Source organism: Gorilla gorilla, chromosome 1, assembly GCF_029281585.2.
Source record: "Gorilla gorilla gorilla isolate KB3781 chromosome 1, NHGRI_mGorGor1-v2.1_pri, whole genome shotgun sequence".
NCBI classification, from domain to species: Eukaryota; Metazoa; Chordata; class Mammalia; order Primates; family Hominidae; genus Gorilla; species Gorilla gorilla.
The window spans coordinates 189,288,899-189,313,283 of record NC_073224.2 but is presented as its reverse complement, the minus strand read 5'-3'; the positions used below and the strand labels follow the sequence as shown (position 1 = coordinate 189,313,283).

Sequence of the window (24,385 nt, the reverse complement as noted above, 5' to 3'; positions counted from 1 at the left end):
TGTGTAGTTGGAAGAAACTTGAAGCAGTTTTAGTTTTGTGTAAACTCTGGGGATTGTTTACCTTATAGCTCCAGTTAACTGTTCTTTTTCCTAACAATTTCTCTTTGCTTAGCCTTCTGGATTTTCACCCTATGCATGCACAGAGACTGGTATTCAGCTAAAGACTTGGGGAACCCTATGCAGATTTCTGGAGATTTTTCTCTGCTGGTAGTCTGCTTTGCAAAATATAGCCGCTGGAGCCTCCCAAAACTCCAATCTCTGTCCCTTCAACTCAGCGAAATTACCAAGTTCTGTTTTACTTTCCCTTTCCTGCTATGGGATCCAGAAGTTGCCTCCAGGCAGAATTTAAGACTCTCATAGAACTCTTGTTTCCTTCTTCAGAGTCCTGTTGGCTAATATCTGAAAACAGTTGTTTCATGTATTTTATCCTGTCTTGCAGTTGTTTACAGAGAGGGGGAAAATCTCAAAGCAGTTATCCCTTCATGGGCAGAAGCAGCAGTCTACAGGTTTGGGATTTTAATAAACTGAAATCAAGACCCACAGCATCAGGTCTTAGTGCTTGTAAGTTTCCAACTGGGGGCTGTCTTGCTTCCATGTGTTTTTCTTCATATTTACTGAGCAAACATTTCCCTTGAGTGCTTCATCCACATTTCCAAACTTCTCACTCTTGTTCTGAATAGAATTCATTTCACAACTTTTCTTTTCTTTTAAACCCAAACTTTCTTCTACTGCTTTCAAAGCTGTTCTTTCCATCTGTTTAGTCTTTGCCTGTGTTATTTGCAAAAGACTCTATATGTTGACAAGGGCAATGAACCCTCTGAAGCTACTGAGTCTCACCACCATCAGAAGCAACATTATCCATGACCTTCCCAAATAAAGAAAAAGTCAGTGAAAATGTCCAAAGATTGCCTGAATCTGTCTGCCCTAGGACAGGCTAACAAAGTAATTTAAATAGCATAAGATGACCCTGAAGCTATTCAAAGAATGCTTCTGATTCTGCATGTGTATGCAATATAAAGAAGGTGCTTACTCAAGGGAAAGAGAGTTAATGTTTGTTGAATGCCTACTAAATGCCAGACATTACACCAGGGGTTGGCAAACTTTCTCCATAAAGGGCCAGACAGTAGATATTTCAGGTTTTGTGGGCCACATGGTCTTTGTTTGCAACTATATATCCCTGCTTATAGTGTAACAGCAGCTGTGGCACAGTACATTAAGAAATCAATGTGGCCAGGCACTATGGCTCATGCCTATAATCCCAGCATTTGGGGAGGCCGAAGGCGGGAGAACCTGAGGTCAGGAGTTTGAGACCAGCCTGGCCAACATGGTGAAACCCCGTCTCTACTAAAAATACAAAAATTAGCCAGGCGTGGTGGCACCTGCCTGTAGTCCCAGCTACTCTACTCAGGAGGCTGAAGAAGGAGAATCTCTTGAACCCAGGAGGCGGAGGTTGCGGTGAGCTGAGATCGCGCCACTGCAGTCCAGCCTGGGGGGCAGAGTGAGACTCCATCTAAAAAAAGAAAAAAAAAGGAAGGAAAAAAAAAGAAATCGGTGTGAATGTGTCCCAAGAAAATATTATTGACAAAAACAGATGCTGAGTGAGATTTGGGCTCACAGTCATAACTGTCAACCCCTGCATTATATTATGTGCTTTACATATTAGATATAATCGTATGAAACTTCTAATCTGCAACCATTTTTGTCCCTAAAAAATGGCAACTTCATATGGTCCCACCTAATAATATGTTAACCCATGTAATCTTCACAATAGGTTTTCAAGTGTGTTAATATCATCTCCATTTTGTAGATAAAGAAACTGAAGCTCAAACATTAAGTAACATCTAAATAATAGTAATGTTAGGATTCAACAAACTTGGACTGGTCTGCTCAATTGCATTCTCCCCCACCTCCATTTCCTCTGCCTCCCACCCATACATATATACACACACATACATTGGTAAAAATCGGCTCACAATGTAGCTCTGCACACTCCTAAATCTGTTATTCTACTTGCTGCTATAAAATGCTTAGTTTTGATAATTTAATTTTTATTAGAAATAAATGATTCTCAAAATGTTTATCCAATTACTATACTCATACAAATCGATCCTTTAGTTGTTTATTGCCATAGATGTCAACTTTGTGGAGCACTGAACAATTTAAATAAATGAATGCAATTTAAATAAATGCATAAAACACTCTTTGATATAAATGTGAAGACATTTCTTACTTCCAATGCTTATAATTTACAAAAGGAGGAATACAAGTATACAAATTAAAACATAATCAAATGTCCCTTTCTCTGAGAAGTCATTTTTTCACTACCACTAACTGTTAGCAAAATTGGTTGTTCCCTCTTCTATGATCCCATTGCATTTATATACTTCAGTTGTCATTGTTTATATATGTCTCCCACTAAACTCATCAATCTCTGAGAAGCAAGATCTTATCATTGCAACTTTAAGGGCCAGCACAGTTACTGGCCTGTAAGAGTTGTTAAAGCGAACTAAATATGATCTCAGAAGGACTCTATTTCTTCTTCTTTCTTTTGAGACATAGTCTCGCTCTGTCACCCAGGCTGGAGTGCAGTGGCATGCTCTTAGCTCACTGCAACCTCCGCCTCCTAGGTTCAAGGAATTCCTGTGTCTCAGCCTCCTGAGTATCTGGGATCACATGTGTGAGCCACCACGCCCAGCTAATTTTTTTGTATTTTTAGTAGAGACAGGGTTTCACCATGTTGGCCAGGCTGGTCTCAAACTCCTGGTCTCAAGCAATCCACCTGCTTCAGCCTCCCAAACCGCTCGGAGTACAGGCATGAGCCACCATGCCCAGCCTAGGGCTCCGGACTTCTACATTTGAGTCCTGGTGGAGGAAGCTTAACCTAACTTAATAGGTAGACAAGACTGAAAACCTAACTTATGAGTATATGCCTATAATAACAGTTAAGCCTTGGCCAATCTCAGCAGCCATTCTTCAACCACTGATACACTGCTAAATGTTCAAACTGTTTCCAAATAAGGCAAACGCCAACCTGTAACCAATACAGCGGTTTCTGTACCTCGCTTCTTTCTGTACGTCACTTTCCTTTTTTTGTCTATAAATTTGTTCTAACCACGAGGCATTCCTGGAGTCTCTCTGAATCTGCTATGATTCTGGGGGCTGCCAATTTGCGAATCATTTTTTTTTTCTTGTTCAATTAAACTCTGTTAAATTTAATTTGTCTGAAGTTTTCTTTTAACAGAGTTGTTCCACAAATGTCAAGTGAATGAATAGATAGATTAAAACAATAAATAAAACACAGTAATAGCCAAAAGTCAACCATGTTAAGGCATTCTTTCTAGTACATACTACTTCAGTCTTCAAAATAAACCTAGCAGTAAGTATTCTTGTAACTACTGACTCTTTAATCTTCACAATAACTCTACGAGTTATTGTTCGACAGTTACGGAGACTGAGATCCATAGACGTTAAGTTGCTTGTGGTGACCCAGATGAAGCCAGAGAGGAGGAAGGAAGGGAGAAATGAAGGAAACAAATAACAAAATAAGAAAAAAGTGAAAAAAACTTAAGTAGAAGAAGAGAACTATAAATGAATTTCTAAGAGGGTTGGAGAAGGCAGCACGGGAAGAAGGGCATAGGCAGGGTTTCTTAAAGAAAGGTCTTGGCTGGGCGCGGTGGCTCACGCCTCCAATCCTGGCACTTTGGGAGGCCGAGGCAGGTGGATAACCTGAGGTCAGGAGTTAGAGACCAGCCTGGCCGACATAGTGAAACCCCGTCTCTACTAATAATACAAAAATTAGCTAGGCATGGTGGCACATGCCTGTAATCCCAGCTATGAGGAGGCTGAGGCAGAAGAATTGCTTGAACCCAGGAGACAGAGGTTGCAGTGAGCCGAGATCGCGCCATTGCACTCCAGCCTGGGTGACAAGAGTGAAACTCCGTCTCAAAACAAAACAAAACAAAAAAACAAAAAGGTCTTCAAGGAAGGAGATAATTGTTGTAGGTATTCTAGGTGGAAGGAAGAGTATGATTAAATGACAGAGTGGGAGAGTACCAAGTATATTCGAAAAATAGTAAGATAAGTATTTAGCTAAAGCTGAGACACATATGGTATAATATTCAATCATTCATTCAACAAATATTTATCAAGTATTTACTCAGAGCCTGTATGGGAAAACAAACCTGGAAGGGAAGTTTCAGACTAAAGAATGAAGGGTTTTGAATGCCAGCATAAAAATCTGTACATAAACGAGCCATTGAAAATAAGTAGGCAAGTCTGAATGTGATTCATGTTGTACTTCTATTTAGAAATATTAACTTTGGCTGGGCGCGGTGGCTCATGCCTGCAATCCCAGCACTTTGGGAAGCCGAGGCAGGTGGATCACCTGAGGTAGGGAGTTCAAGACCAGCCTGACCAACATGGAGAAGCCCCAGCTCTACTAAAAATATAAAATCAGCTGGGTGTGGTGGCGCATGCCTGTAATCCCAGCTACTCGGGAAGCTGAGGCAGGAGAATCACTTGAACCCAGGAGGTGGAGGTTGCGGTGAGCCGAGATCGTGCCATTGCACTCCAGCCTGGGTAACAAGAGCGAAACTCCATCTCAAAAGTTAGGGGGCCTGGCTCTAATTGTTTGTAACTTTAGTAGAGACAGGTTTCAACACGTTGGCCAGGCTGGTCTCGAACTCCTGACCTCGTGATCCGTCCGCCTTGGCCTCCCAAAGTGCTGGGATTACAGGTGTGAGCCACCGTGCCCAGCCTTCAGATTCATTTCTATTTAAGAGTGGGGTGGGGAGAGGGCTGTGTGCAGTTTTTATTTTATGTATTTATTCATTGTAATTTTTTTTTTTTTTAGACAGTTTTGCTCTTGTTGCCCAGGCTGGAGTACAATGGCGCAATCTCTCACTGCAACCTCCGCCTTCCGGGTTCAAGCAATTCTCTTGCCTCAGCCTCACAAGTAGCTGGGATTACAGGCATGAGCCACACACCTGGCTAATTTTGTATTTTCAGTAGAGATGGGGTTTCTCCATGTTGGTCAGGATGGTCTTGAACTCCTGACCTCAGGTGATCCACCCATCTTGGCCTCCCAAAGTGCTGGATTACAGGTGTGAGCCATTGTGCCTGGCTCTTTTTATTTTATATAAAAGCCACTGTGTAATGGTTTTACTTGTAAGTTATCTCACATTCTCAATGTGAAAATATTTAATAAGTAGCTTTCTGAATCCTAACACATGCCCAAAGAGCTTTGATTCTAAAATTCCTAGTTTCTCAATTCTGAGTGAATATTTTGTGGCCAATGACAGAAATACAGAAGAGCATTAGTAACCACGAAAGAAAAGTCTGGGCACAGTGCCTCATGCCTGTAATCCCAGCACTTTGGCAGGCCGAGGCAGGTGGATCACAAGGACAGGAGTTCAAGACCAGCCTGGCCAACTTATGAAACCGCGTCTCTACTAAAACTACAAAAAAAAAAAAAAAAAAAAATCAGCTGGGTATGATGGCACACGCCTGTAGTCCTAGCTACTCGGGAGGCTGAGGAGGGACAATTGCTTGAACCTGGGAGGTGGAGGGTGCAGTGAGCCAAGACCATGCCATTGCATTCTAGCCTGGGGGTGACAGAGTAAGACTCCATCAAAGAGAGAGAGAGAGAGAGAGAAAGCACAATAATAAAGTATTAAGCTGGGCACGGTGGCTCATGCCTGTAATCCCAGCACTTTGGGAGGCCGAGGTGGGCGGATCACCTGAGGTTGGGAGTTCGAGACCAGCCTGACTAACATGGAGAAACCCCATGTCTACTAAAAATACAAAATTAGCCGGGCGTGGTGGTGCATGCCTGTAATCCCAGCTACTTGGGAGGCTGAGGCAGGAGAATCGTTTGAATCCAGAAAGCAAAGGCTGCGGTGAGCCGAGATCACACCATTGCACTCCAGCCTGTGCAACAAGAGCGAAACTCTGTCTCAAAAAAAAAGTAATAAAACTGAAAGAGTTGGCCGGGCACAGTGGCTTATGCTTGTAATCCCAGCACTTTGGGAGGCCGAGGTGAGTGGATCACTTGAGGCCAAGAGTTCGAGGCCAAAAGTTCAAGACCAGCCTGGCCAACACAGCGAAACCCTGTCTCTACTAAAAATACAAAAATGAGCTGGGCATGGTGGTATACGCCTGTAATCCCAGCTACTTGGGATGCTGAGGCATAAGAATCACTTGAACCTGGGAGGCAGAGGTTGCAGTCAGCTGAGATCTCACCACCGCACTCCACCCTGGGTGACAGAGCAAGACTCTGTCTGTCTCAAAAAAAATATAAATAAAAATAAAAACAAACAAACAAAAAACTGAAAGAGTTTTCTTTGTATAAGCATTATTAAATCCAGGAATTTAAAAAGAACTACATGTATTCATATTGTCTGCATTGTAATAAGGTGTCTAAACATAATTCACAGTGTTAAAATTATTTCTCCTATCTAGAAACCAAGAGCTTCCTTGTTAAAGTGTAAAATGAGATTTTGCCTACTTGTAACTCCTTGTTCTCACAGCTGAACTGTCACAGCATGAAAACATTTTCCTACTGGTAAAGCTTTAGATACCTATTTCCCTGATCAAAGAGTACAAAAGGAACGGAGTTACTGACAATTCATACAGTATCCCACACCCTATTCGAGTACAACCACAAGCAAAGAAAATACGTTAACTCTGAAGGGAGATGGGCAACAATGTTGTAAATGAGTGTTGACTTCACTGAGTAGCCTGAAAATGCCCAAGACTGAAGTCTATTAGGTTCATAAGAGACTCAAGATTATAAAAGAATTGATTACAAGAGGTCTATTTCTTTGTCCTGTTGGGTGAGTCAAAGGTTAATGAGAAGTATACTGAACAAAACATCTCTTGTGTTACTGCAAAGTATTTCTCATGCAGGATAAAAATGTAAGTGAAAAAGTATTTTAATCTAGTTAATTAACTTCTTTTTTAAAAAAATAGCTTCACTGAGGCATAATTTATATGCCATAAAATTCACTCATTTTAAATGTTCAATTATTTTTTAAAACTTTAGAGATTGCAACCTTTACCACAATCTAATTTTTAGAACATTTTCATCACCCCAAATCCATTAATTTCTTGATCTATGGTATTTTCATAAATTCACAGAGTCCAATGATATCTAAGGCTACTGTATATTTAAAGCCACACAAATTTCTTCAACTGAGCAATAAAAGTACAAAATGACCTCACTTTTAATGACCTTTATAACCAATCCTCTACTCTGGCACTAGGAAGCAAATGTTCAGGTGCTTTCTCTGAAAGTTAAACCATTCTAAGTATTAAGTTATGGCACACTGTCTTGGAAAGAAATTAATTATATTTTTGTTGGTAACACATTTCAGGCTGTTTACACAGCTGACATTTCTCAGCTGTACCCAATTCATGCCCTAAGCTGTGAGGACTATTTTGTTTTGTAGCAGATGCCTCCACTTGAATGATTTCGGTAAGTATAAAAACACCACCGTCTGCAACAAATATAGACTACAAGTACCAGTTTTATGAGTTTTTATACTCCTAATGAAAAAGGTTTTACAACATATTATTTGGCCAGGATCTCCTCAGAATACTAGTTATAAGCCATTTTTGGCTAAATTCAAGCACTGGAGCTAGTGAATCTGCTGTGGCATCAGTTAAAAGCAGCCTGGCCCTAAACATCTTTGTTGTATCAAATCATGCAAGCTCAAGGCAACACCCTGCCAATGCGGCAACATTTGCTCTGGGGAGGTGTGGGCAGGCACCACTTCACAGGTTCTGGGACAAGGTGCAAATGGCAATAATGAGGCTAAAAGAATCAAGCCTCTTAATAGGGATTCCCTCTTGTGTTTGCTGTGAATTAAGAGCACCAAGTAGTAGTACAGTCTTGGAAACAAACAGTTTTAGCTGCTTTCCACATTTTCCTATAGTAATTAGACTGCATGACAACTCTTTGGCAAAAAATTAAATGTTATAAAAACCATTAAAACATGGGTCTCATAAAAGACCATGCCAACTCAATTCAATGAATTAGCACCTAAAATGTATAAGGCACTATTTTACAGGCAGAAGAATTGATCATATTTCATTGACTTTGCCTATCATTCTTGGAACTTGTACCTGATAAGCCAATTTCAGTCTGGTTTCTACAAGGGTGGGGTGCAAAAGCAGTTGGCTTTTCCAACCCTGTGAAGCCCCACATTTCCAGAGTTTCTCTATTATCTTATGTCCCTGCTCTTAAACAAGACAATTATTTTTGCTTTAAACCTTTTATTATGAAAATTTTCAAACATATACAAAAGTTGAGAGAACAGTATAATAAACCCAATATACGTATCATCCAGATTCAACAATGATTGATAGATGCCTAATCTAAATTAGCTCTATCCTCACTCACTCTGCCACGCATAGGTTATTCTGAAGCAAGTCTCAGACATCACTTCATTTCTTTAAACCAGCCAATTCTTGCCTGTAATTGTAATCTGTAATTATAATAACTTTTTTTGCAGTTATCTTAATTATAATGTCGACTCATTTACTGAGTGTCTACTATAAGCCAGGTACTGTATTTATATTATCACTTATCTTCATAATAGTTCTGCAAATTAGTGACAAAATTAAAGCTCAGAGAATTTAATGATATGCTCAGGTCTTAATTATTTTCTTCTATTAATATTACTATTTCTTGTAACAAGTTCTTAGACAATACTAAGAACATTTCTGTTTTCTTCATGCCTCCTCAGGTAAACAGTAGACCATCATGTATGAACATTATTCTTTTATTTTTGTAAAAATAAAGGTAGCACATTTTCTATCAAATTTCTCACTCAAGCAAGAAAAACAACAAAAAAAACCACAAAACCACAAACACATCCCTATCCTTAGCCATAGATGACCAGCCAATAATTCTAATTATATACTATAACATCAATGCTAAAATCAGTTTTTCAGAAACAAATTTAAGCACCTAAACCTAAAGATTTTTTTTCTGGAAGTGTTTATTAAAAATAAAGGGACTTTTGTTTTTGTTTTTCAGATGGAGTTTTGCTCTTATTGCCCAGTGGAGCGCAATGGCACAATCTTGGCTCACTGCAACCTCCCCCTCCCAGGTTCAAGTGATCCTCCTGCTTTAGCCCCCCAAGTAGCTGGGATTAAAGTCATAAGCCACCACGCCCGGCTAATTTTGTATTTTTGGTAGAGACAGGGTTTCACCATGTTGGCCAGGCTGGTTTCAAACTCCTGACCTCGGCCAGGCACGGTGGCTCATGCCTGTAATCTCAGCACTTTGGGAAGCCGAGGCAGGCTGGTCACCTGAGGTCAAGAGTTCAAGACCAGCCTGGCCTACTTGGTGAAACTTCGTCCTTATTAAACATACAAAAATTACCCGGGTGTGGCGGCAGGCGCCTATAATCCCAGCTACTTGGGAGGCTGAGGCAGGAGAATCAATCGCTTGAACCCAGGAGGTGGAGGTTGCAATGAGCCAAGATTGTGTCATTGTACTCCAGACTGGGCGATAGAGCAAGATTCCAAGTCAAAAATAAATAAATAAACAAACTCCTGACCTCAAGTAATCCACCGGCGTCGGCCTCCCAAAGTGCTGGGATTACAGGTGTGAGCCACCGTGCCTGACCAAAAATAAAGGTTTTGCTATTTTCTGATTATTAAAGTTTCTGATTTTTAAAATTTCATAATCCACAAAGCATGTTCCAAAGGCATACTGTTTACCTTGTAATTAGATTCAAGTAGCATCTACATAAATTGTCTTAAAACTTTTCTGTCTTCCACAAAGAATTCTTTTATATTAAAATATATAGTGGTGATGCTGGAAGAGGAGTGAACTGTAGTTATTATCCAGGCAGAAACATAATATTTACTAGAAAATGTTAAAAGATAATTCAATTCCTAGGCATAATCATTATTTCAGTATTGATCATTACAAGATGTTTACAAAGTCCCAATTTATTTTTAGCCCTATTTATTTTAAAAATTAGATGTAACTTGAGATTTCCAGAAACATTCTCATTTTTACTTTTACTTTTTAAAAAAACTTAGGTATCTGGTTAGAATAAGCAAGTTTATGGGGAAAAGTGGCCAAAACTGAATTTCAGATGGCCTCCTTATATAACAAAATTTACTCTCATAGAAAACAGCAATGAGTGGAAATGACAGAGATAGGAAAGTCTTCAAACATTTACAATAAGGAAATCATTATAAAATATATAATAAGGGTAAAAATGACAGACATTTTCTTCCAGCTTCTTATGGTAGCAAAATTTATGGGTATGTTTGAGATTAAAGTGCTATTAACTATAAAAATTAACTTTTAAGTATCAGTCTACTATGAAAAAGGTAGTTTTAAAATTAAATATAATGATTAGCTTGATTTTGAAATACCTGTAATTTAGGAAAGAAAATGTTTTTGCCTTGAACATTTCATTAGTAGTATCTGAATATATTCTTCTCATCAAGAAAAAAACTAAGTCAAAGTCAAATCCAGCAGCACCAAATTTTTGCATTGATACTGTAACATTACCAACAGAATGTTGACCTGCTTGGCTTGTGATATCTGTTCTAAAAGTGAACTCAAATTATTACAACTTCTCTTACTTTCACATTGCTTGGTTTTAGATAATTATTTCTTTTCTTTTTTTTTTTTTTTTTTTGAGATGGAGTTTCGCTTTTGTCGCCCAGGCTGGAGTGCAATGGCGCAATCTCGGCTCACTGCAACCTTCACCTCCCAGGTTCAAGTGATTCTCTTACCTCAACCTCCTGGGTAGTGGGATTAGAGGCGGCTGCCACCATGCCCAGCTAATTTTTGTGTTTTCAGTAGAGATGGGGTTTCACCATGTTGGCCAGGTTGGTCTCAAACTCCTGACCTCAGGTGATCCACACGCCTCGGCCTCCCAAAGTGCTGGGATTACAGGCGTGAGCCACCGTGCCTGGCTAGATAATTCTTTCAATGGAAGACTCAAAGCATTTAATTGTGCTTATTATCAAAGCCAATTAGACTGAAAGTGGCAAAAGAGAAAGGAGGATATAAAACTGAAAATTTGACTGTCACTTACTGAGTCGTCTGTAGCAGAAGTTGGCCAGCCCTCCCATAATTGGTGGCGAACAGGGATACTTGTAAGGTCATACACATTTCTCTTTACCTATGAAAAGAAAGAAACAGGACAATTAAAATAGAATTTTCACATGACTTACAGTTTCCAATCAATTTATGAGACATACAGTGTATTTCTTGTTTTCTTCTAGATTCAAAACAAGAATTTGAAACTATAAAAACCCAAGTCAAAAAATTTTGTAAAAAAGAACAAAATCAAATTTAAAAGCAGATTCTCAACAAAGACTAGATGAAATAAGAGTTAAGAAATATCCTCCCTCTCTTGTTTTCAACTCCTGGCTGACTTCATTTCTTTTCAGTCAAGAAACTTTAGGCACCCAGTTCACTAAGGGCAAAGTACGATTATACATTTTTATAATTTATTTAATCGTTAAAATGCACAATGATTCAAAACCAAAAACATATATTTCAAGTTTCTATGTGGAATAGTGAAGGGTAGTGGGGTTTTATTGCAGGGCAAGGGCGGCAGGGGAGGAAAAACCTAAAATTGTCTTTATATTTTTTATGTAAGTTTCAAAGATACAGAAACTTATTATTAAAGTAGCACAGGGCCGGGGACGGTGGCTCACACCTGTAATCCCAGGACTTTGGGAGGCCAAGGCAGGTGGATCGCCTGAGGTCAGGAATTCGAGACCAGTCTGGCCAACATGGTGAAACCCCATCTTTACTAAAAATACAAAAAATTAGCCAGGCGTGGTGGTGGTGCCTATAATCCCAGCTACTTGGGAGGCTGAGGCAGGAGAATCGTTTGCATCCAGGAAGCGGAGGTGGCAGTGAGCTGAGATCATGCCACCGCACTCCAGCCTGGGCAACAGAGTGAGACTCCATCTCCCTACCACCGACCAAAAAAAAAAAAAAGTAGCACACATTATTTTTTTGAAATCAATCCAAATTAAAAACTATTTCATGTAATATTTACTAATATCAGAGCTATAGGCCCTTCCTGAAAATTAAATACAAAAAATGCATTAAAGATGAGAACTATTTTTCCCAACATGCAGCATTATACCTTTTATTTTGAAAGGAAAGGAGGTAAACTTATCAGAATAAAGTGTTGGAAGGTTAAACTCTACGTCAGCCAGTAATTAAGAAGTGTTGGCTAGGCATGGTGGCTGACGCCTGTAATCCTAGCACTTTGGGAGGCCGAGGTGGGCAGATCACTTTGAGGTCAGGAGTTCAAGACCAGCCTGGCCAACATGGCGAAACCTTGTCTCTATGAAAAATACAAAAGTTAGCCAGGTGTGGTGGTGTGTGCTTGTAATCCCAGCTACTCGGGAAGCTGAGGCAGGAGAATGGCTTGAACCCAGGAGGCAGAGGCTGCAGTGAGCTGAGATCGTGCCACTGCACTCCAGCCTGGGCAACAGTGCGAGACTCTGTCTCAAAAGAAAATAATAAAAATAAAAATAAAATAAAATAAGTGTTACTGGGCGTGGTGGTTCACATCTGTAATCCCAGAATTTTAGGAGGTCAAGGTACGAGGATCACTTGAGCTCATGAGTTCAAGATGAGCCTGGGCAACATAGTGAGACCACATTTCTACCAAAAAATAACAAAATTAGCTCGGCATGGTGGCTCATGCCTGTAGTCCCTACTACACAGGAAGCTGAGGTGGGAGGATTGCTTGAGTCCAGGAAGTTGAGGATACACTGAGCCATGATCACGCCACTGCACTCCCACCTGGCAGACAGAGTGAGACCCTGTCTCAAAAAAAAGAAAAAAGCAGTATGTCTCTCTTCAGGGTTTTTTTTTTCTCTATTTTAGTTTTTATTCACAAATAACGAATCATAATAATGGAGAGACTGTCCATTTTAACTAATTCTTCAAGTTAATTATGGCATTGTTATCCTACTGTATCAAATGAAGTTAGGATTGAAATGCTCCCCATCATATGTTCTATGTTAAGACTTGAGGCCAGGCATGGTGTCTCATGCCTGTAATCCCAACTCTTTGGGAGGCCAAGCTGGGAAGATCAGTTGAGCCCAGCAGATCGAGGCAGCAATGAGCCACGACTGTGCCACTGAACTCTGGGTGACACAGTGAGACCCTGTTTCAAAAAACAAAACAAAACCCAAAACCTTCAATAGGGTTCTTCATACTTCAACAAGCATCATGCATTTATGTTTTAAAAATGCAGAAGCCTAAAGTATCATGTTGTCCAATTACAGCATTTTGTTTTCACATTACCCTTTCTTATACATAGTCACATCTAAGTTACCATTCCAGTGAAATAGAGATACAAGTTCACTACGGAAAGGACAAACAAAAAATAAAACAAAAACACAGAACTCACTCTGTTTTTATCTCTAATTCACACCTGTGGAAAAATGACTTAGTAAATGAGATCTGAGGAGCTTGGGGAATGGCTTGATCTGTACTCAATTCAAACAAACAGGTTTTCTTTAGAGGTTCTTAGCAAATGGCTAGTCTACCATGCAATATTTTGTTTATAGTCAGTCACATCATTTGGAAATTTTTATCAGTCATTGTCAACCCAACAATTTAACCAAATGCAATTGGGTTAACCTCTAACCACTTTCACTAGCTGTTATTATTTTGTCATTTTTAAACATTAGTGTTCTTAACGAGAAAGGTGTTCCACAAACCGAGAGTGTTACATTAATAAAAGATGAAGGATAGAAGAGGGAGTATGAGGAGTCTTTAGGCTTCAAGACAAAATAATTTCTTAAAACTATTTCTTAAAATAATTAAGAAATTATTACTTTAAAATAATTTATTGAAATTATTTTTCATTATGTTATCTAGATATAACCAGCCTTATCAGCTATTTTTGAAAAAAAGCAGGACAAATATTTACATCCTTTTGGAAAGGCCGCAAAGCTACCCTAGCATTGTAAAGTACACACAAATACTATAAGTATACAAACAAATAACTTTGGAGTGGGATTCTTTGAATTCCACCTTAATTCCAAAATACAACAATAAAGTATTATGAAATAAACAGTATTTTCTTCTTTCATTAACTCATCTGTAACTGCACTGAATTGAATAACATTCCTTTGCTATTCTAAGCCTGAAAAGCATGTCCTGGCTATAGTGTTATGTTGGTATAAAGCACAACGCCAGACTGATGTGCTGAACAAAAGTGATCAAAGTTAGAGTAATGTTAGCCATTGCACAAGTATTTGGCTTCATTGTTCTCCCCAGAATGACATCTGTTAAGCAACTTGTCATAGAATAAACTGGCTAATGCAGACAGAACTTGGCTGAGAGAGTCCCACGTAAAGCATATTAGGCTAATGTTTGATTGTTCCAATGCAAAGGCTAAATTCACAGAGTATTCTGAGTTTAAACTAAAAGAATCTTATGTTGAACCACAATCACTAAACAACAATTTAGTGTTTTTCAAAAATAATTCCATGCATACCAATGCTGCTACCATATGTAGATGTTACCAGTATATGGATGAAGCACAAGTGATAAGATAGCAAAAGCATCAAAAGAGTGGGGATTTTACTAATAGATTACAATTCCATTTTCTTTATTGATGGTTATATTTAATTAAAAATTGAAATCATAATCCTGCAGGGAAGCAAAAAATCCAAAATGTACACAAAACATAAAAACGATTCTGAAAAAAGTTAGTATTCTAGGAAACCTCAATGATAAAATACAGCTTTGTATAAAATGATACAGATGAATTTAAAGTCATCATGGATCAGATGAAGGACACAGTTCTTTCAGAGAAGGAGGGAAGATGAAGAAATATGAGGAAGAAAGAGGGAGGGGGAAGGGAGAGGGAGAAGAAGGGGAAAAGGGAAAAGGAGGAAAGAGAAGAGAGGAAGATGGAGGGTAAAGAGATAGGGAGAAATAAGACGATAGGGAAAGAAAGAAGAGAGGGAAGTGAGAAAGAGAGGGGGAAGGACACTGATTGATTTGGGACTTGAGAGCACTTTAGAGAAGTAAAAAGAACACACGCACAGGCTGGGGTGCAGTGGCTGGCATGCCCAGCTGCCAATATTGTGCTGCTTCTGACGGAGTTTCATCTTTAGAGTGTGTTAAATTCCAGTTAAGGACAAGCGGCACTTCACAGGGTAACATTTCCTAAGGGCCTTTTTGTCTTACACATTTTTTTTTGATCAGCATTGGCTCAAGATCATGCTGAACCTTCATAATCTTTTCAATTCTTGTTTTACATGCAAATGTTTCAATTAGTTCAGAAGGAATTTAATAAATGCTTTGATTACCAGCTAAACATTAAACTTACATTACAAACTATACTGTATTTGGATCTAGAGTTCTAGATTGACAACAGATTTTCTAATTTGCATTCAAGATTTTCTAAAGGTATAGTTTAATTTCTTCCATATCGTTTCAGATAAGACAATCGTTTGCAACTGAGAAAATATATAAATCGGGTTAATTTTTAATAGTATAGAATTAATATGGTACTGATTTGTTTCCTTGTCATTGCTAATAAACACCTGCTTATATACTATAATTAATGTGAAAAACTAAGTAATAATCTCTACTTCAAATTTCATACTTCCTCAATGTCTGTGGGAATTTCAGCGCTAAACACAGCACTGGGGAAAAGATCATTTCATTATAACCTACTCAATATAAAATTATAAAAGTACCTTCATAACATATTCATCTCCCACAAACTTTTCTTTTGATTCATTTAAATTTTCAAACAGTTTTATTTTTTAGTTAAATTTCATCAGAATTTCTTAGGAAAGTAATTCTTAGGAAAAGTTGCTCTGCTAAAGGCTAAACCATGAAGCTCGGATTAGCCTCAAATGAGTTGTTCTAAACTATTTTTATATTGAAAAATATAAAATTCAGTAGATAACATTCTCAGTTATAATAAAACCATTCCTTGTGAGCTAAATATCGATCAAACTATTGAAAAACTTTTAGGGAATTTTAAATGTCATTCAGGTATTATTCTCGTGAAAGCAAACTAATAAAAAAGTCACAAAGTTTAAGGTGTTGCGGCATACCTCGAGGCAGAGAACTAGATTTCTTTCTTTTTTTTCTTTTCCAAGTCTTGCTTGTCGCCCAGGCCAGAGTGCAGTAGGTTCTCCGCTTACTGCAACCTCCACCTCCTGGATTCAAGCGATTCTCCTGCCTCAGCCTCCTGAGTAGCTGGGATTACAGGAGTGTGCCACCACACCTGGCTAATTTTTGTAGTTTTAGTAGAGACGGGGTTTCACCATGTTGGCCAGGCTAGTCTCGAGCTCCTGACCTTGTGATCTGCCCACCTTAGCCTCCCAAAGTGCTGGAATTACAGGCGAGCTATCTTACCCAGCCAGAGAACTAGATTTCTAATCCTAGTTCTGCTCAACTGTTACTGTGGGAAAACTGGTGGAGCCATTCTGAGACCTCATGTACTCCACCTTAGAAGAGAATAAAACATGATGATTTCTGATTTTCAAAGCTCCAAAATGTTACTATTTCGTGAAAATACTGGAGTTAATACTAGGTACAGGAAAAGAGGTGCTAAATATATACAAGACAAGGAAGTAATGAGAGAAAATTTAAAACTATTAATGCTACAAAATGAAGAAACAATAGAAAAAAATATAACAGACATCAAAAAGAAAAATGGCAAATAATTTCACATGAGAAATAAAGATAATAAGCATTTTAGTACTTTTTTTTGCATGAGATTTGGTATTTACTTTTATTATACTTTTTAAAAAACACTAACTAATATTTTCCCCTTATGAGATCTCATTTAAAAATAAAGCCTGTCACACTGGTTTCCCAGAAAACTATTCTATCAATCTAATGTCATCAAAGTGGTTATATGATTTTGCCAGAACGCTACTGTGATATAGTTTTCAAGTTTTATTAATTTATCTCAACATTTAAAATTTTTTGAAATCTGGCCCACGATTCTTCACATATCAAACATTTTGTTATGGCAAAATACAAAAACAAAATGTTCAGTAATCAGTGCTTTAGTTTCTAGATTTTCTGAATTAAGATACTATCGCACATCATAGTACAGCCCTTACAAAAAAGTACCCTGAAACTACAGCCATCCATCTCATTCTTTTATCATTCTTAGAAGAAAAAGGACTCTGGTCATATGAAAACCTGAGCTTAGACCGAATTTTAAATATATCAAACTTAAGCTCCCAGTGCATCACATTATCAGATGTTCTGGTTAAGAGTTTGTTAAATAACTGCATTGAGCAAATAAGTATTTGTATGTGTGTGTGTTTAAATCAAAATAAGGCATACAAACTAGGCTTAATTCCAGTATCCTAGCAATCACTGGCACTCTGAAAGGCTTATAGTTAAGAAAGCAATCACTTCTGAATCAGAAGTGATTCAGAATGCGTTCTGAACACATACTTCATACCTAAGGCCTTCTTTTCCTCTTGTTTTTAAAAGTATTGTATACACGTTGCAGTTGCACATGGATTTGTTTTACTAAGATGCAAGTTAAAACCCTCCTTAAAATCCTTTCTGAACAAAAAACGCTTGAAACCGGATGGTGCAAGGGGAATGAGAAGGTGGCATCAGTAATCAAATGTTAATTAGCAAGCTTTTTTTTTCTTCCCCCTTCCCCCAGGGCTGGCCTGTGTTGGAGAATTCAAATCAGAAATCAATGCTCTAAGTGTTTAACTATTACTTCTTCTCATTAACCATTAAAAAGACCAAGCTATTCTCTCCTCATAAAAACAGTAACTGGAGACATTTCTTTTTCTCAAATACTATCTTTCCAGAAAACAATGAAGATCTGTTTCAAGAAATCTATAAAATTGAAGTTGCTTTCAATCAGGCTTTGAACTGACTGTACTCTGTCTGCAGTTTTAAAAAATCTTTTGCCTCTAAATGAATTCTTCATTCTAATAACTGTAACTTAGTTTTGCTTTGTACCATACTTTAAAAACTTATTTCAACTCTTACTTGGCTATAAAGAAATTTGACAATTGCCTTTCTAAGAGATTACTAGGATGATGATAGTAAAGTTAATCAAATATGTAAACTAATTTAAATATATTAAGTTGGAGACGGATTTTGGCCATCCTGAAACACTACCCAGCATAAGATTTAACACTTCCATGGGTAACATGGTTATGTTCATAATTTCCTATACTAAAAGTCTGATGTGGGTGAAAGCAACTTGACAATCGCAAAGTTAGATATTATTTAAAGTAACAACTAATAATCACACATTTATTAAAATGAATTTGTATCTTTTTTTTTTTTTTTTTGAGACGGAGTCTCGCTCTGTCGCGCCCAGGCTGGAGTGCAGCGGCGGGATCTTGGCTCACTGCTGCAAGCGCCGCCTCCCGGGTTCACGTCATTCTCCTGCCTCAGCCTCCCGAGTAGCTGGGACTGCAGGCACCCACTACCGCGACTGGCTAATTTTTTGTATTTTTAGTAGAGATGGGGTTTCACCATTCACAGGATGGTCTCCATCTCCTGACCTCGTGATCCGCCCGCCTTGGCCTCCCGAAGTGCTGGGATTACAGGCGTGAGCCACCACCCAGCCATGAATTTGTATCTTTAGTAAAAGGTCAAACCTGGATTTTACGATAAAAGACAATTCCTAAAGTGCTAAGAAAATGTTTATAGATAAGAAAAGCTAAACATATTTCACAAATTAAAAAGAAGCTAAATTTTAGAAGCTTTCTGAAAAACAAAAGTTTATAGAAACTGTGAAGTTGCAGGGATTATAATTATAACTGAAAAAAAAGGTTAATTATTTTTCTACAACAGTGGTTCTTAAAGAGGGTGGCTGGACCAGGTATTAGTATCACCTGGAAACTATTAGAAATGCAAATTCATGGGCCCCACCACAGACCTAGTGTATAGAACACTCTGAGTGCCCAGCAATCTGTGTTTTAACAAGCTCTTTAGATAACTCTTACCAAGATAAATTTTAAGAAGCATTGCTTTTTTTTAAATTTTAATTTCAATTTTTTTTTTTTTGAGACAGAGTCCAGGCTGGAGTGCAATGGCACAATCTCAGCTCACTGCAACCTCCGCCTCCCAGGTTCAAGTGATTCTTCTGCCTCAGCCTCCCGAGTACCTGGGACTACAGGCGCATGCCACCACACCAGGCTAATTTTTATATTTTTTTAGTAGAGACAGGGTTTCACCGTATTGGCCAGGCTGGTCTCGAACTCCTGACCTCGTGATCCACCCACCCTGGCCTCCCAAAGTGCTAGGATTACTGGCGTGAGCCACCGCGCCCGGCCAGAAGCATCGCTTTAGAATGTGCAAATAATATATAGGCTCTTCCAGAGAGCCATGCCTCTCAAGTTTACTGATACTAAAATTCTTTGAACTCTGCCTAAGGTGGCCAGTCACTTTTGAGAATAAATATAATTAATAATCATTTGTTACAGAAATTCTAAAAATGTTGCAATTTCATTTGGATGATGTGATTTTATTAGCCTAAGAAATTAATGAGAGAAGATACTACCTCTTTACTACAGACTTCATTGCATTCTTAGTTTAATCTAAATTTCTGCTAATTGAAAATCTGTTAATCTTTTTTTTTTTTTTTTTTTTTTTTTTCTAGACAGAGTCTCGCTCTGTCACCAGGCTGCAGTGCAGTGACGCGATCTTGGCTCACTGCAACTTCTGCCTCCGGGGTTCAAGCAATTCTCCTGCCTCAGCCTCCCGAGAAGCTGGGATTACAGGCATGTGCCACCATGCCCAGCTAATTTTTGTGTCTTTAGTAGAGACGAGGTTTCACCATGTTGGCCAGAATGGTCTCGATCTCTTGACCTCATGATCCGCCCACCTCAGCTTCCCAAAGTGCTGGGATTATAGGCATGAGCCACTGCGCCTGGCCAATCTTTAGTTTTTCTGTCTCAAGCTTAAGTGTGACTGCTTCCTGGTCATAATACATATTTGGAACTTACAGTAAACCTGCAAACTCACAATAAATGACCTATTGGTCTCACTAAATAAACTTGGAAGATATCTATATATGTCAGATAAACTGAAGAAATGTCCCTAACCACTAGAGAACTATGTTTGAGCCATATAAAACAACTAAACAGAAGGCTGGGGGCGGTGGCTCATGCCTGTAATCCCAGCACTCTGGGAGGCCACGGTGGGTGGATCACGAGGTCAGGAGATCGAGACCATCCTGGCTAACACAGTGAAACCCTGTCTCTACTAAAAATACAAAAACAAAATTAGCCAGGCATGGTGGCAGGCGCCTGTAGTCCCAGCTACTCAGGAGGCTGAGGTGGGAGAATAGCGTGAACCCAGGAGGCGGAGCTTGCAGAGAGTCGAGATCGCGCTACTGCACTCCAGACTGGGCGACAGAGCGAGACTCCGTCTCAAATAAACAAACAAACAAACAAACAGGTTATGTTTTCCTATCGTAGGCTAGCTGAAACAAGGCCCAAAAGAAATAGGTTAGTTTCCTAACAGTCAGACAAGACCTTGTCACGAAGGGCAATATTTCCTCTGTACACTTTATGGAAACAGTGAGGGAACAATACTTTTCCAATTATTTAATGGCTTAGTAAATAATACGAAAAAAATGTTTCTTACAGCCTGCAATAAATAAAATTACAATCACTCAATAAAAGCTCTTAAAATCTCATTTAAAAATCAAGTAAATTAATCAATTTATAATTCTTTCCAGGAAGGAAAACACCAATTAAGCCCAAAGTCAATTTTAGAAATAACTGGAACAATTATAGAAACATTTTTAGGAATTTTACTTTAACCTAACACCATTTTGTGAAATTCAATTTTATATAACACTTTAAAGATTGGACACATGAATCAAGAAATACTGTGGACCCGAAATGTTTTGATTTTTAAATCTGAATTTTAGTAGACAATCTGATACAATGTCAGAAGCAATATACTAGTTAATCTTAAAGACATAATCATACCTGTAACCAAATATTTCACTACAAGGATATTCATTGCAGCCTTGTTTATCATCACACAAAATCATATCAAAACACAAAATTGGCATAATCTAATATCCAATAATGTAACAGTTAAATAAATAAAATACTGTGCGGTTATTAAAGTGATGAACCAGCATCAGCAAAGCAGAGCCCAGAGGTCAAATCCAGTCTACTGTCTGTTTCTGTCCATAAAGTTACACTGGAACACAGCCACATCCATTTGTTTACATATTTTCTCTGGCTGTTTTTGCACTACCAAGATAGCAGAGTTGAGTAGATGTAACAGAGACTGCATGGCCTAAAAAGCCCAAAATAGGAATTATCTGTCTCTTCCCAGAAAAAAATTTGCTGACCCCTAATATGGAAGAATATTTGGTTATATAAAAAGTTGTTACGTGATCTTTTTAAAAACCAGGTTACAAAATAATATGCATCTCTGTTTAAGTTATGTCTGTATAAGTATAGGTACATATGTATGCATACCATATGTATGCATAGAAAAAAGATCAGGCCAGGTGCAGAGGATCACACCTGTAATCCCAACATTTTGGGAGGTCAAGGTGGGCAGATCCCTTGAGGTCAGAAGTTCAACACCAGTCTGGCCAACATGGTGAAACCCTGTCTCTACTAAAAATACAAAAATTAGCTAGGCGTGGTGGTGCATCCTGTAATCCCAGCTACTCAGGAGGTGAGACACAAGAATTGCTTGAACCTGGGAGGCAGAGGTTGCAGTGAGCCCAGATCAAAAAAAAGAAAAAAAAAGACCAGGTGATCTGCCCGCCTTGGCCTCCCAAACTGCTGGGATTACAGGCATGAGCAACCGCGCCCAGCTGGACACTTTTTCTGTGTTGAGACAGTGTCTTACTCTGTCACCCAGTTGGAGTGAAGTAGGGCCATCGCAGCTCACTGCAGCCTGGATCTCCTGGGCTGATAAGATCCTCCCAACTCAGCCTTCTGAGTGACTACAGATGCATACCACCACACCTGGGTAATTTTTAAACTTTTTGTAGAGAGGAGGTATCATTATTTTGCCCAGGCTGGTCTCAAACCCCTGGACTCAAGCAATCCTCCCACCTCAGCCCCCTCAAAGTGCTGGGATTACAGGTTGTAAGCCACTGTGCCCAGCTACCGGACACTTTTATAATTGTAACGTGTATGAATCTTCTATGAAACCATTTGCACTTAATTCTAAACAGTGGTCATTAAGTAGTAACAAGTGGGTGGGGTGCAGTGGCTCACGCCTGTAATCCCAACACTTTGGGAGGCTGAGGCGGGCGGATCACCTGAGGTCAGAAGTTTGAGACCAGCCTGGCCAACATGGTGAAACTCCATCTCTACTAAAAATACAATAAACTTAGCCAGGCATGGTGGCACACATCTGTAATCCCAGCTACTCGGGAGGCTGAGGCAGGAGAATCGCTTGAACCCAGGAGGCAGAGGTTGCAGTGAGACGAGGCCACACCACACTGCACTACAGTCTGGGTGACAGAGCGAGACTCCATCTCAAAACAACAACAACAACAAAAACTAGTAACATGTGACCAACTATGGGCAAAGCCCCTCTTATGAGAGCAAATGAGCCTTTCCACAGCTGCTGTGCTGCAATGGATAATGCAGTTACAGTCTGTCCACTTTGTACTTTTAAGTGCTGTAGAGGAAGAACAACTGCCAGAACAAATAGCAAATTGTTATTGTTTCAACAATTGAATGCTTCACAGAAAGGGGGCAGAGTTCCTGGTGTCACACACATCTGGGAAAGATGGCAAGATAAAAAATTTCCAAGGAAAATAAATCAAGGAAAAAGGAGAAGAGCATATAAAAATAGTTAAACTTTATCATGAGAGTTACCAAGGCTCTTCCTCTTATACACTTTTAGCCAATGCCTTCTGAGTCTCCTTCACCCCTTACATTAGTAAGGATTTTAGCTGGAATAAAAGAATATGAAGATATTCACACTGTGGGCCTGCTACTTCTACTTGGCCAATGGACAGTAAATCAATTATGCCCTATCCTGTTATTCTAGTTTTCTCTCTCTCCACAGTTGGGCACTCTTGCCAACTCCTCTTCTATGCTTTTGATCTGGACAAGTGAAACTCTTATCAGAAACAGCTGTGTCTTATTTGTAACCTCTGTAAGTTCTAAACTAAAACTGCGTCTATAAGGAAGACAATGTAAAACAGTGCCATTAATCTACTCTGCCCACTTGTTTTTTATAGAATTGCACCTCCTTTTTATTTCACGTGATTTAAAAAACACAAGTGCACACATGCGCAAACACAGAAATTTTAAGCTACTTGCCTAAATGTCATTCACTTAGTTAATGTCTAGGTCAGAACAATAACGCGGATTTTTAAAATTCTTAATCCATTTTCCTTTTCTTCAAGAAAAAAGATTTTTTTCCTTAAAGAAAAGACCATTGCTTCTACAGCAAGCTTCAAACTTTTTAAAATGCTGACAATGTTAATGCTTTTGGCAAAGAACCATCTTTATATTTTGATAATGACTATATCCCTTCCCACTCTGGTAGCACCACACTGATGCTCAGACGTGATGTGATGTTTATGTTTGCTTTGCTATTTTCTGTTGCCCATCCAGGCCTTTGCCTTTCTCTGAGATGTGAAAAAAGTGGTGGGAACCATCAGCAACAGAACCTCAGTCTATAATCAGGTCTCTCATAATTTTATCTTTTCTAGTTAACAAAAAAATGCAAAAAACAAAGACAACAAAGGGACTTAGTGTTGGGGTCTGCCATGAATACTAAAGTGGCCTGGGGGTGTGGCTCATCAAGTGAAAATAAACCATTCAAGTCATCCACATCAAGAAGAAAGTTTGGGAACAACTAGGCCAGTGTTTGCATTTGGGGCCCTGGAGTCAGGAGAGTTACATTTCCCTTCTCTCTGCATAACTAACGCACCAAAGACAACCTACTTAACCTCTCCTTTAGGAAATATTAAGTAAGCTCCTCCAAAGAACAGCCCTGAGAGATACTTAAAAGTGTGTCTGGTCAGGTTATCTGAGTCTAACTTGCTACTTTGCAAGATCAGCTTTCAGCATTACTCTCAGAGATTTGTAGGCAGGAGGGCAGAAAGCCTATCTTAAGAAAAGTAGCTGTCTTGGCCATGAGCAAAGTTATAAGAGTAAAGTCACCAAAATTACACACCTAGTTAAGTTTAGGTGAATACAGTAGAGTTGGAAACTGGCTCCAAGTGACAATTTAATTACATCGTATCAAATGAATTGACACTATGAAAGAAAGTCTACTACTGCACACCAAACCCTAAGGACTGATGCTGCCAATGCTCAAAAGCTCCATACGACTGGCCTTTAATTAAGAAAGTAAAACCCAACCCAAGGATTCACTGTTAGGGCTGGCTCTGAAATGTAGATA

The 24,385-nt window shown here is 38.9% G+C and overlaps 1 protein-coding gene across 2 annotated transcripts in view; it reads right to left on the bottom strand.

Moving 5' to 3' along the window:
• FAF1 (Fas associated factor 1) overlaps positions 1–24,385 on the bottom strand; it is a 511,731-nt gene that overhangs the window by 211,655 nt on the left and 275,691 nt on the right. For both annotated transcript variants that reach the window (XM_019018242.3, XM_055348410.2), the window contains exon 8: positions 11,070–11,156. In XM_019018242.3, coding sequence (XP_018873787.1) covers positions 11,070–11,156 — 87 coding nt within the window. The remainder of the gene's footprint in view (positions 1–11,069; positions 11,157–24,385) is intronic.